This window comes from Peromyscus californicus, unplaced genomic scaffold, assembly GCF_007827085.1.
Source record: "Peromyscus californicus insignis strain IS unplaced genomic scaffold, ASM782708v3 Scaffold_4__1_contigs__length_199733344, whole genome shotgun sequence".
In the NCBI taxonomy this organism is placed as follows: domain Eukaryota; kingdom Metazoa; phylum Chordata; class Mammalia; order Rodentia; family Cricetidae; genus Peromyscus; species Peromyscus californicus.
Genome location: NW_026294562.1, coordinates 34641320 through 34653189, shown reverse-complemented (window position 1 = coordinate 34653189; position 11870 = coordinate 34641320). Strand labels below are relative to the sequence as shown.

Genomic DNA, 11870 nt, shown 5'->3' with positions numbered 1-11870 from the left:
CTTAGCAATGTCTTTCAAGAGAAAAAAAATTAAGTTTATTTATTTCATGTGTATGGACATCTTGCTTGCAATGGTTGTCTGTGCATAGCACTTTCAGAGGCCAGGAGGTGGCATTGGATCCCCTAGGACTGACTAGAGTTCTGAATGGTTGTGAACTGCCAAGTGGGTGCTAGGAATTGAACCCAGGTCCTCTGGAAGAGCATCTGTTGCTCTTAACCCCTGAGCCATCTCTTCAGCATCCAAGAACTTATTTCTGAAGTAGAACCTATCAGTTTAATTTTTCACACATTATATTTGAGGTTTATCTAACTATATTTTTCTCAGTCAGTGTTGTCACACCTCATGCATTGCTTACAAGATTTATCATTAATTTTTCATACCCTGTATTTTAAATTTTCCCCTATATTTTCTCCTTTTGCTTTTCTGAACTTATTTTACTTGAATGCAGCATTTTCTTTTAAGTTTTTCCATTATCAAGCTTTTCCTTTTATCTGGGGAACATAATACATCTTCATCTCTGAGGAGACAACACAGACACAGCTCCTCATTTGCCCATCAAGCCTGGGATGCTCTCTCTTAGAGCTGGCAATAAGCTGATGCAAACCTGGTTTAGTCAGCATAGAGGTCTACTGTGCTGGGAGTCCTTCAACCTAAATACTGTTTATCATCTAAGTCCCCTCTGGAGTGTGGATAAATCTTACGGGCTGTAAGTTATACACAAAACAATTTTGTAGCTAAATACAACATTCTCTGGAACATTCTTCAATCAGTATTTGGTACATGATAGCACTATGTGGATGGTAACACTGGCAGTTAACCAAGGGCCAACACATTAGCTGGAGGAGAGATGCTCGGACCAGCTGGTAATCCTTTCCTCTCTGGAACATCAGAATGAACACATGGTAGGGACATATAATATTCTTTTGCCTCGATCGCTTAGACATAATTCTCGTGATGAACTCTTTTCTGAAAGTCTCCTTGGAAATCTGCTCAGGATTCCATAGACTTCAGTCTGAATCTTGTCCCTCAACTTTGTCCATGTTGTTTTTCATCAACGTCAACATCCTCTGTCACTAGATCAGATATAAAAGGAGACTTTTGAATGGTAATCCCATTTCTAAGAAGTCAAGCCTGTTGACATCTCTATAGGTCTTCCATAAGGACAGGCACTACCTCTTTGGTAGCGTTTCTGAAATATTTTCTTTTAGACTCTTTGGACCTTGCATGAAAAGACTCAATTAAAAAAAAAAAAAGAAAAGAAAAAAAGGAAAAGAAAAAAAAGTTGTCCACTTCCAAGCCAGTAGTCTTCTCTTTGAGATCTTTGTTTTCATGGGACCGTTTTTAACTCTGTCACATACAATACTGACACCTGCTTTCCTCCTTGAATGAAGCAACAGGAAGGCATTAACAAGGCACTGGTCTTCTTCCTCTTCATCACATGTGTAAGTGAAGAACCAGCTGTCGGAAGCGATTGCCAGACTTGTGAAAAACCCTAAGTTAAATAACCAGTGCCTCTCTGTGAATCGCTCCAGTGTAGCTAGCTGAGGTACACGGGATTTGAACAACTGGAGTAATAATAGACTTGTCCAAGGCAATCTCATCAGGCTGCTACCCTCAGAGGTTGTCTTTCTCTAGGGGTAGAATTATTAGGTATGGGAGACCAATTCTTTCAAAACTTCCTATATTCCTGCCTTTAGACAGGAAATCCTGGTTAGACCTGAAATGAAACATTAAAAGGCATTGATTTTAATTGCTACAGACTGAAACAGGTGTCGGGGGAAGGATGGTCTTCTCCCACTCAACAGATGCTTATAGACAGAAAAGCCACTGCCTGAGCACCCTGGGGGAGGGCTGGGGCTTCCCTTAACTGTGCAGCTCAAAGCACACAGCACAGGGCTCTTTCTCATCCCACATCAGCCACTGTGGATGCCCTGACATTACCTGAGACCATGACAGGCACTGAGATCACACTCCTGCTCTCCCATAGTGAGGACCACTCTTCCGTCCTCAGCTGAACAAACAACAAATCACATCTAGCAAAGAAGTGCCAACCCCCACAGAAGGTGAGGAATGAGCCCAAACCTCCATGCCTGAAGGGTGAGGCAGGTGCCAGAGTGAAGAAAACGTAGCAATTACAATCAGCAAGTGTATCGAGGCAGTGAGGACACAAACCTAGTTGCTCGAGATCACTATTGGCAGGTTATCTGATTTTTCTATAAATATCAGAAATCCACATTTTACAGAGGTGGATATACTGTGAGATCTTCTGGTATGGGTATTTAAAAATTTCTGTTAACAAATTAAAAAAAAAAACTAACATAAATAACTGTCCCCTTCCCCTACACAAGCACTCTATGCTCTGCAGTACTGCATAAGCTTATCACACTGTCCCACCGCCCAGAGCCTTATAATGCAGAACTGCTAACAAAGCTGTGTGTTTTGTGAGGTGCAGACAATCTGAGTTTAGAGGCAAGACAATTGCAAAGACACATGAGCTGATTCTAAAAATAGTCTGCAGAAAGAAACGGAGACACTCTATCCCCAAATGTTGTTGGAGTAGCTGGAAGTTTTAAAGAAACTCTTGGCGAGTCAATGGCTATTTTTTGAATGCATAAAGAAAAAAAATCTCAGGAGCATCTGTGCAGCTAGAGGAAATAATTTTACCTCCTGGAAATTTAAAAATGAGCGGATGAGAAAATAAATTCTGCGCTGCCATCAAGAGTTCTTTTGAGGATATTAAAAAGAAATTAAGATCAAGGATAGATTCTGTTGGCACAACTTACTTGATCATGGATAAATATGACCCCAGGTAAGTTGACCGAGCTCTAATATAGTGATATTTCTACCTGGAAATGACAAGACAAGCCCACTTTTCAGGACTGTTGTTGCACAGTTAGTAATAAAAACAGGTCCAAGCACAGTATCCACGTGAGAGGCGCCAGCCACACACCTCGCAAATACTGCACTCTCATGCAGGTAATGTGGATTTGGAGCTGGGGCTCATACCCACATCTGCCCCCACGAATTGAGAAACTAGGGAGGAATGACTTGTTTGTCATTCACTAGTCTATGGGCAAGCAGTTGAGGCTAGCTTTTGGTTCATGTTCCTTTACAGCTCTGACTCAGGAAGTGGTCTGGGAAGAGAGTGCTGCTGGAGGTTCCCCCAAGAGGTCACAGGTTTATGAGTTAGTTGTCTCTTTGTAGTCCTTGCATGGAATGGTGACCTGATTGTCAGGCAAAATTGTGAATAAGTGGCTAACAGTCAGGGGTCTGAGCAAAACAAGGTTGAAAGATTGGTGACAAGAGGGTCTGGCAGTAAAATATGTTCTGGTATGTACAGGGACCCACACAGCCATGTATATACATACACATGTATAGGCACTTGAGTGTGCACGCGCACGCGCGCGCACACACACACACACACACACACACACACACACACACGCACACACACACACACACAGAGTGTAGTAGTCTGGACTTGCAATGAACTAAAATGTCAAAACTTTACTATCGACTACAGTTGATAACAAGTATCTCCTTTTTATTTCTTTTTTAAGGAAATCCTCAAAGTTGGCTATTCCCCACTTTAGAAGACTATAGATACTATGATCTGAAAACAATTCAGTGCTAGAAAGGTAAAAAAAAATACTAATTTTTAACCTTTCTTATGATAGTGACTACAGGATTTTCATTCATCACTCCCACAAATATGCATCCAAGAATTTTTTTCTGTACATATTCAAAGAAAAAAATGGGCAGGGGTATCTTCTTAAGTGCATTAAAATGAATTTTAATAAGCTATTTCAATTTAAGCAAGGAACTTGAATGCCAGATATCAATGTGAAATGACATAAAACAAACACATTACGAACATCCAGAAATCTGGATTTACAATGGGAATGTTGACAGCTTCTAAATCAAACAGCACTCAATCACTAATTTTCTTTGAGGGTAAGATTTGTACCCTGCTGGGCCTATAATTTTGTTTTCTCTTTTTGTGCTGTTCATGTGTAAATATTGCCAATTTCATTTGACACAAAGAAGGAAAACAACTTCATTTTGTTTCTAAGCTAATGAATGGCACAGAGAGTCCCCTCTAGAGGAGGGGTGTGATACAAGTTCCCTGACAAGGATTTGAGGGGGAAAAACAAGCCATTTCAAATGTTTGTAACAAGGAAACAAATTTATTGATTTTTAAAAGACAAGACACCATTTTGTTTTGAAAAACACAAGAAAGCTAGCCTGAGTTCAAGTCTGAAATATTCAGAAAAAATCCTACTAATATCTTTAGTATGTTCCAGTCATTTGTTTAAACAACACACTAAAAGTTAATATATATTTTTATAATTATAAAAGTTCCCCAGTTATTGTACAGTACACAATACAAATCGCCCACAAACTAGTATTTAGCTCCCGCCAATCTTGAGAGGACATGGTATACTAAAAGATTTAGCGTTTCTCACAAAAATCACATCAGGAAATACGTATTTACAAAATCAAATACATTATACAAAAAACCATCACATGTTATTCGGTAAAGATGTTTTTAAATAATTAAAAAGTTTATTCAACTGTAGTCCAAAAACTGGAAAAGAACATTACATTATCTCACACATACAATCTCTACAAAAGTTGCTTACCTCATTTACATAATATATTCAGTCGATTGTAAAATAAATGCTCAAATATCTCCTAGTGTTCCTATGTTGTGTGCTTGTGGGACTGAAGAATGTAATCTGCCACTTACTAAGTGAAATTTAAATGATGGCACTTAAAAAAAATACGGTATTTAAAAAAAACACAATGAAAGAAGTTTTACCTAGAAGGTACGAAAGCCCTGAGTGATAGTGGAGTTACTGATTGGTAAGCGCTACAATTAACCTAATTAAAAGTTTACCACCTCAGGCACAAATTCCCAAGTGTTCTCAAGGCACTCACGTAAGTTTCTGGAAACAACTCATTGGTCACCACCACAGGTCCAAATTGATGATGGAGATGAGCAGAGAAAAGAGTCTGCTTCGGTACAAAAGATGTTTTTAAACGAATAAAATTTAATACCTTCCTTATCAGATCATATAAAATTGAGTATGGTAGGCTAAAACAAGGCAATCATTTGTTCAGAAATGATAATTTATTCCAGGAAAATTTACTTGGTCATCAAAAGTCAATCAGAGTTTTATTTTTGCTTTCCTCCCCAGAATCAAACTTCTCACAGAGATTTGTTATCATCATTATTGAGCTACATAAATGATTCTTACCAAATATTTCATTACTCAGGGCTTCCAATCCCAACGTCATACTTTATGTAAAAGAAAAAAAAAAGAAGGAAAGAAAACAAAGGAAAGAGGGGGAAAAGATTCAAATATCAGAACCAAATAGAAGAGACAAAACATTTCTTTTAAAAAGACGTATCACCAATCCCTTTAAACAAAAGGAGAATCAATCCTAGGCAGTCACTTTGTAAGCGGCTTTTACTATTTAAGTAAAATTGGTAAACTAAACTCAGGTCTACTGGCACATAAAATCACTAGCAGCAATGGGCAAGGCATGCAAACTGAGAAGCATTTACAGTAAATCATCATGAAGATTCAAAAGAGGAGAGCTAAAGTAAAACCCTTTGAGTATTGCATGTTAACACATGAGTCATTTGCATGGTCTGACTTCCTCAACTGCCTAAAAAGCAACGTGCGGACACTTGCACTATGCTACGGATGCCCAGCAGACATCGGAATAGGTTACGCTCCTGTGTGTGCCCAGCGAGGGCGGCGCAGGCACATCTGTAGACAACACCGCTCTGTGTTCTGTCACACAGGGGAGGACCAGATCAACTGTCCAGAAATTCCCTCCAAGAAATCAGCAATGTTGTAAGCAGAATGACATTCAGAGATATCTGAAGCAGCAGTCACAGCAGCTCCTGACAGAAGAGCTTAGAGCAAGTGAGTGCCTTGCTCGACACTCTGTCTCTCTCTGTCTTGTTAGTATTACCATTTTGGAGCATAGGTAAAATTATGCCCCGTATGAATTTCCAAACAATATTTTATGATAGATGCAACTCCAAAGAGCCTAAATGTCCCGAGTTCAGCTGTGTTCAGTGGAACTCATTTCTTCCTAAGGCTTCACTTACACTTGTATTTTCTAAAGCTAAATAAATGAGATCTTTTGTTTTGGGAGAAAAGAAGAAATGTAACCCTTATTTTATCATACCTTTTAAAGGCAATCAGGTACCTCCAGTGTGCAGAAATCAGTTACAACATAGGCCTGCACAGGCCCACGTATGTGTCCTCCTTTTCTAGAGAGTCATGTGATGCTAGAAAAGTTGATTTTCTCTTCTGTAAACAGTACACTTACTTAGATGGCAGTGAATATTTGGGAATAAATATATTAAGCCCTCTTGAAGTAAAATTAAGAGTTGTATATAAAATGCAAGTGTTCGGCATGGAGACACTTTCTTTTCTGACCCCCCTTTAAAAAACAGTGTAATTAGTTAGACATTTGGATATAGAGGCTATTTTACTTTTTTAAGTCTAAATAAATGATCTGAAAGGCTTTCATCCCCCATTGTATATCTTACAATGCTCAAAGGGTTAATACAAGGCATTACAGCAAAGGGCTTTTCTAGGACCAGAACTAAGCACTGAATTAATGCTTCAATTCCAGTCTTTTAAAATCACCAGACTCGCAGAAATACTAGGGTTCTGTTAATGGGTTTGTCTACCATGTACATGGAGGTTGCTCTGATCCAGTCACAGCCCGATGTTCAACAACACTGCATGCCAGCCCTCCTCCCCCATACTCTGATGTGATCCACAGAGATCAGAAGACTTCTGATTTTCGTTTCTGGATAGTTTGGTTTGCTCAAAAGAATTTGGGGAGGGGGAGGTTATGACAAAGTCAATCTGTTATATATAACCACTGCCTTACCTCGTGTACAAATGTGACTAGTCAAGTTTTTCACTTCCTACTGTGTCCATCACAGTGACACACTTTTTTAAAACAGATGTTTCAAGCACAGCATTATTTTAGACATTTCAAATAATAATAATAATAATAATCTTTTAAAAACTGAAAATGCATTAAACACTTCTAGAGAGTGTGTCCATGTAAAAAGGCCCACGATGACAGCATGGAAGCTGTGCTCACCTCTGACTGACAACTACAGCATTCTGCAAGAACATGTTCATTTTTGAACATCTACTACAAATCAAAGGCAGTTAATGTTGCACACTACTAACTTTAGGTATGCAGCGAGAAAACCATTTGTGTATTTTACTTCTGTTTTTAAAGTACACCATCTAAAGAGAGGTGCATGAACCGTGCTATACAGTACAAGGAAAATCACAAAAAGGAACGCAGATTTCTGAAAAGGCAGTAAGACTCATACAGTCAATCCAAACATGATTTGGATACAAATCCTGAAGTTATTAGTAACTTGATATCCAAAGGAAAAAAAATCAAAAACTGGGCCCTGTGTTCCCAGGAGAAAGTTCACCCATTCTACCCATTGTTCACTGGTTTTGGAAGCGCAAATCTCTTGGCTATAATTCTCAAAGTATTTACTGATATTAAACTATACCTATGATACTCACTTGTATTACATGGAAATATCTTTTCTGAAATATACCAATAGCTCATGCACCTCTCTCCCCTTCTCCTCACTGGAAGTGTAGCACTTGGTTCATACTCGTGTATTTCAAGACTAGCATTTGATTACAATGCCAAGAAATACCAGAAGTCCTTAAAATGAGTATTTGTGTCAATCAGTCTACAATGAAGTCTCATTGTAGTGGCTGATACTTAGAAAAGCCAGTTTCAGTGAATGGAAAATGGAAACAAAATGTTAAATGACTACAACAAATTAGATTATTCTAATTTATGCCTGCATTTAATTACTATTTTTGTTTTCTAATATATTTCACAATTCAAATCCAAAATTGATGTGTGTGTAAGTGTGTACTACAAATAATTAGAAGTGTCATAAGCCATAGGTATTCTGTTGTATGTATTGGTTAGACCTATCTACACTGGTGTAAAAGGATTAATCTTCCTAAATATTTATATAAGATTCCAGAATATTTTAGAGTCAGTTCCAACCGTAATAATGCTCATTACGTTCTACTCTGTCCTAATTTAGAACAAACCATGAACAACTGGTAGAAATGTTGAATTCTGGAGGGCCACTCAGTCCCTCACTCTCACGAATCTACATCTGTCCATTGTCAGCAGATTCCTTTCATGATACGAGTATCCCCGACATTAGGTTAAATAAAACAGTGATACAAATACATTCAAAATCAACCAATAAACACAGTGAAACCAGTAAATACATTTGGTCCAATACAGACATGATGTCATCCAAGGATGACCAGTAGAGACAGGAGACTGAAAGACCTCAGGAGGGATAGTTAAAATGAAGAGAGTTATGTTATGATTTAAATTTTATGTGTAAACATTTTCTAACTCACAATGAAGTAGATCCATGGTCTTTTGTAGCGTATGATGGATTATGCAGGGGAGGGGGTTGCAAATTCATTGCCTTTGGGGATCTGCAGTAAATGAAGTGATGCTTGGATGCCAGTGAAGACTCAAGTAAATTGTTCGATATAAAATCAGAATCCACTAAAAATTATATTTATGACATTTTAATTTTACTTCAGAAATGCTATTGATCTTCAGAAGTTTGAGACAATCAATCAGGCAATAACAGTTTCAATACACTGTGTTTCCTGATAAGCCATTTGGTATCTTTAACTTTCCAGAGTGGTGCAGCCTCATCTCCTCAACCATACCCCTCACCCAACATAACTGGAAAGATGAAGTCTTCAGTTTGATATAGGCCTCAGTAGTGATCTATACATCATCTTGTGCTTTCCTTTCCTTTTTTGGCTTTATTGATTTTGTTATTTACTGACTTTCACTGATTTACTTTTATAGTTAGTTAAACGAAAGGATGTGTCCTGTTTTGTTGTTGTTGATGGTTGAGTTCTTAAAAGAACCTTGGCTTTTCATGCAAAATAAAATGTGATGAGCCTGTGCTCTTTAGGATCTCACTTCTGACTGTAGCAGACTCCTGCTCCATGTGTGTGCATGCATGCATGGGTGAATTCCCGTGTGTGTGTGTGTGTGTGTGTGTGTGTGTGTGTGTGTGTGTGTGTGTGTGTGTGTGTTTATACAGAGACACCTGACACACAGACAGACATTTAGACTGAAAAGATGCACTTCAATAAGTACCTGCTTTTTTTGTTAGCTTTCCAGAATTGTAACTAGATAAGAATGGTCTACAACATACGATCTTTATGTAAAATGTTTGTATGAAAACTAGCCTGTTAGTCCACACCCTTAGCAATCTGATTTATAATCAAGTGATATTCAGCTCCAAGGATAAAACATAGACAAGTCCACTCACAGTCACTCAGAGAGAAACTGAAGTTTTTGTCTCTTTGTTTTGCTTCATTTCCCCCTAAATTCCCCTTGAAGAACATGTGACCTGTCCTTACTTCAGGAATCTGAGCATGACAGGCACACTTTACCAAATGGATTGAAGAGTTATTCACACGAACAAAATAAACCTTACTAAACCTTAGCTCAGTTCTGTTTTAAGGCACCATGTAATAGCCGAGGTACGATGATCCCTGATGTACATTCTTCAATGGCAATGGTCCATCCAGCCACCTAGCCAAATCCTATAGAATCGGGGTCAGCAACAGTGAGGTGTGCCAGTCACCCTGCCTTCAGGTTCTGTGTAAAATTGAAATCCATGTACTTTAGAAACCAGGAAATAACAATATGCAGGGCGCTACATTCCTTGCATTCTATACATTTTCTTTTATAATAGCAGCATATTGAACTACTATTAGAAAAAAGACCTGGAATAAAAGAAAGTCATCCAAATGGAATGGTTTCCTGTATGTCCAGCTCAGTATAAGTAGCATGTACACTTAAAAAAAAAAGTCAAGTCATTTTTCAGCTTCAGTATCTAACTATAACAGCCCCACTTAAGAGCAGAATGCATCTGTGCAGTGGTCCCAATACAGAATCAGTAGTCTTTAAACAGAGGAACTGGTATGCGAGTCATAGTTAAAAGTCGATGCCTAACGGAAGCTCGCATTGTTAACATGGTGTAATAGTTATGTGCACAAATTATGTACATATTAGCATAATCTCTTGCCATTCTGTCATTTACCCTGAACTGATAAATGCACAGCTCAATATTCTTCAGAGAAAAATAGATGACCTTCCCAACCCTCTAGCACTATAATAAAAACGCTCTGTATTCTCTCTGTACTCCAAAATGTTATCAAAATAGTGTCTTATGGTTCTGTCCAATGAAAAGCACCTTTCAGAAGCAAATTTGATGCATCTGCTGCCAAATGGGCATGCCTCCAGTGTAAATCAAAGAAATTCATTTCTTTTGATATTTCACAGAAGTGCATCTAATTAAAAAACTTACACATAAAATCATACACCAAGACTAACAATCAACAATAAAATATTTTAAGCTACAAAATGTAAATTACTTTTTAATTATGAGAAAACAAAAACAATGACATTATATGTTGTAAAAATCCTTCTTGACACCTGAAACTAAGGGGAGCGGGGGAGAAACTCATTATTAAAAGGCAAATAATTTGTGTTAAAAAAAAAAAGACCTGGAAAAATACATACACCCATTCCATTCCACAACTCCAAAAAGGTAATGTTCAGCACAGATAGACTTTTGACAACAGTCAACCTTCAGGCTTGTTAGACTTTCAGCTTAAGCCCAGTATCAGTGGGTTAAAGGCGCTGGAAAAACGGTTTTCCTGCTGCCGTTAGACTGCGGTGTAGGTGTTGCCCGTGGCGCTGCACTGCCTGATGGTCTGAGTGCTCGTGACGATGTGCTCACTGTGGATGGGGCTCAGGAGGCTGGGCTGCACACCACTCTCCAGGACTGGCGGCATGCAGCCGACAGGGAAGGCCTGGTTCAGCTCTGTTTTCTCTCTTTTGGCCTGAGGCTCAGAAGAATCATCCAGGTCTTCATCCATCTCACTTTCTACTTCACTGCCTTCATCTGCACAAACACATACCACCGGAAAACATCAACACACACGTCAGAGTCATCTGAGCATACCGGCTCCCTCAGAAACCTCAGCTTTCCCTAGGGGAGGAAGCTTAGAGGCTTTCCTCTCCTGGGATTTTCTTCCCCTCAGTGCTACAGTGAGACAGCCACAATTCTTTCGGATGTTTGGAATTTTATATAAAATTTCTGTATTGAATAATGGCATAATTTGTGACATCATAAAGTAGTTACTTTGGCATATTAAACTGGTCTTGGGGGAGGGCACACAAAAATTTAGACTATGTTTTGTCTATGCTGACTTAATGTAGATGAGGCCTGTGCTGTTCCACAGAAAACCTTACTGCACTATGACTCATGATATTACCACTGTGTAACTATTGCTCTACAGACAGCTAACACCAATTGAATAAATTCTTAATTCATATGCTAAGAAAAAGCTAAATAATGAAGTGGTAATGTGAGATTTAAAAAAATGCACAAAGGACTTCTTTGCTGGCAGCATGAATACTGTAAATACTTGCAATTCATTTCTGGAAATTAAATATATAAAACATTCACTTTTGCTCCCAAATTTTATTACATTGATATAACTCATTTTGTGGAAAAAACCCCACAAAACTTCATGTTCCATTTGTAGCCTGGGGAAGTCCCAGGGTTAGGGGTAAATAGAACCAGCTGTACCCCTTCAAAAAGGTGATGGCAGATCACAATTTCATGCCTCCACTCTCCAAAGTGAAAAACAATCAAAACCATATAGCAAGCAGTAGCAAGAGGGCAAACTCCATGTGAGCAGGCCAGGGATGGGAAGAGT

At 38.5% G+C, this 11870-nt stretch overlaps 1 protein-coding gene across 14 annotated transcripts in view; it reads right to left on the bottom strand.

Annotated features, from left to right (window-relative positions):
- Positions 1 to 4165: 4165 nt before the first annotated feature.
- Rfx3 (regulatory factor X3) overlaps positions 4166 to 11870 on the bottom strand; it is a 268551-nt gene continuing 260846 nt past the window's right edge. For all 14 annotated transcript variants that reach the window (XM_052713326.1, XM_052713331.1, XM_052713337.1 and 11 more), the window contains one exon: positions 4166 to 11050. In XM_052713326.1, coding sequence (XP_052569286.1) covers positions 10812 to 11050 — 239 coding nt within the window. In that variant the 3' untranslated portion in view covers positions 4166 to 10811. The remainder of the gene's footprint in view (positions 11051 to 11870) is intronic.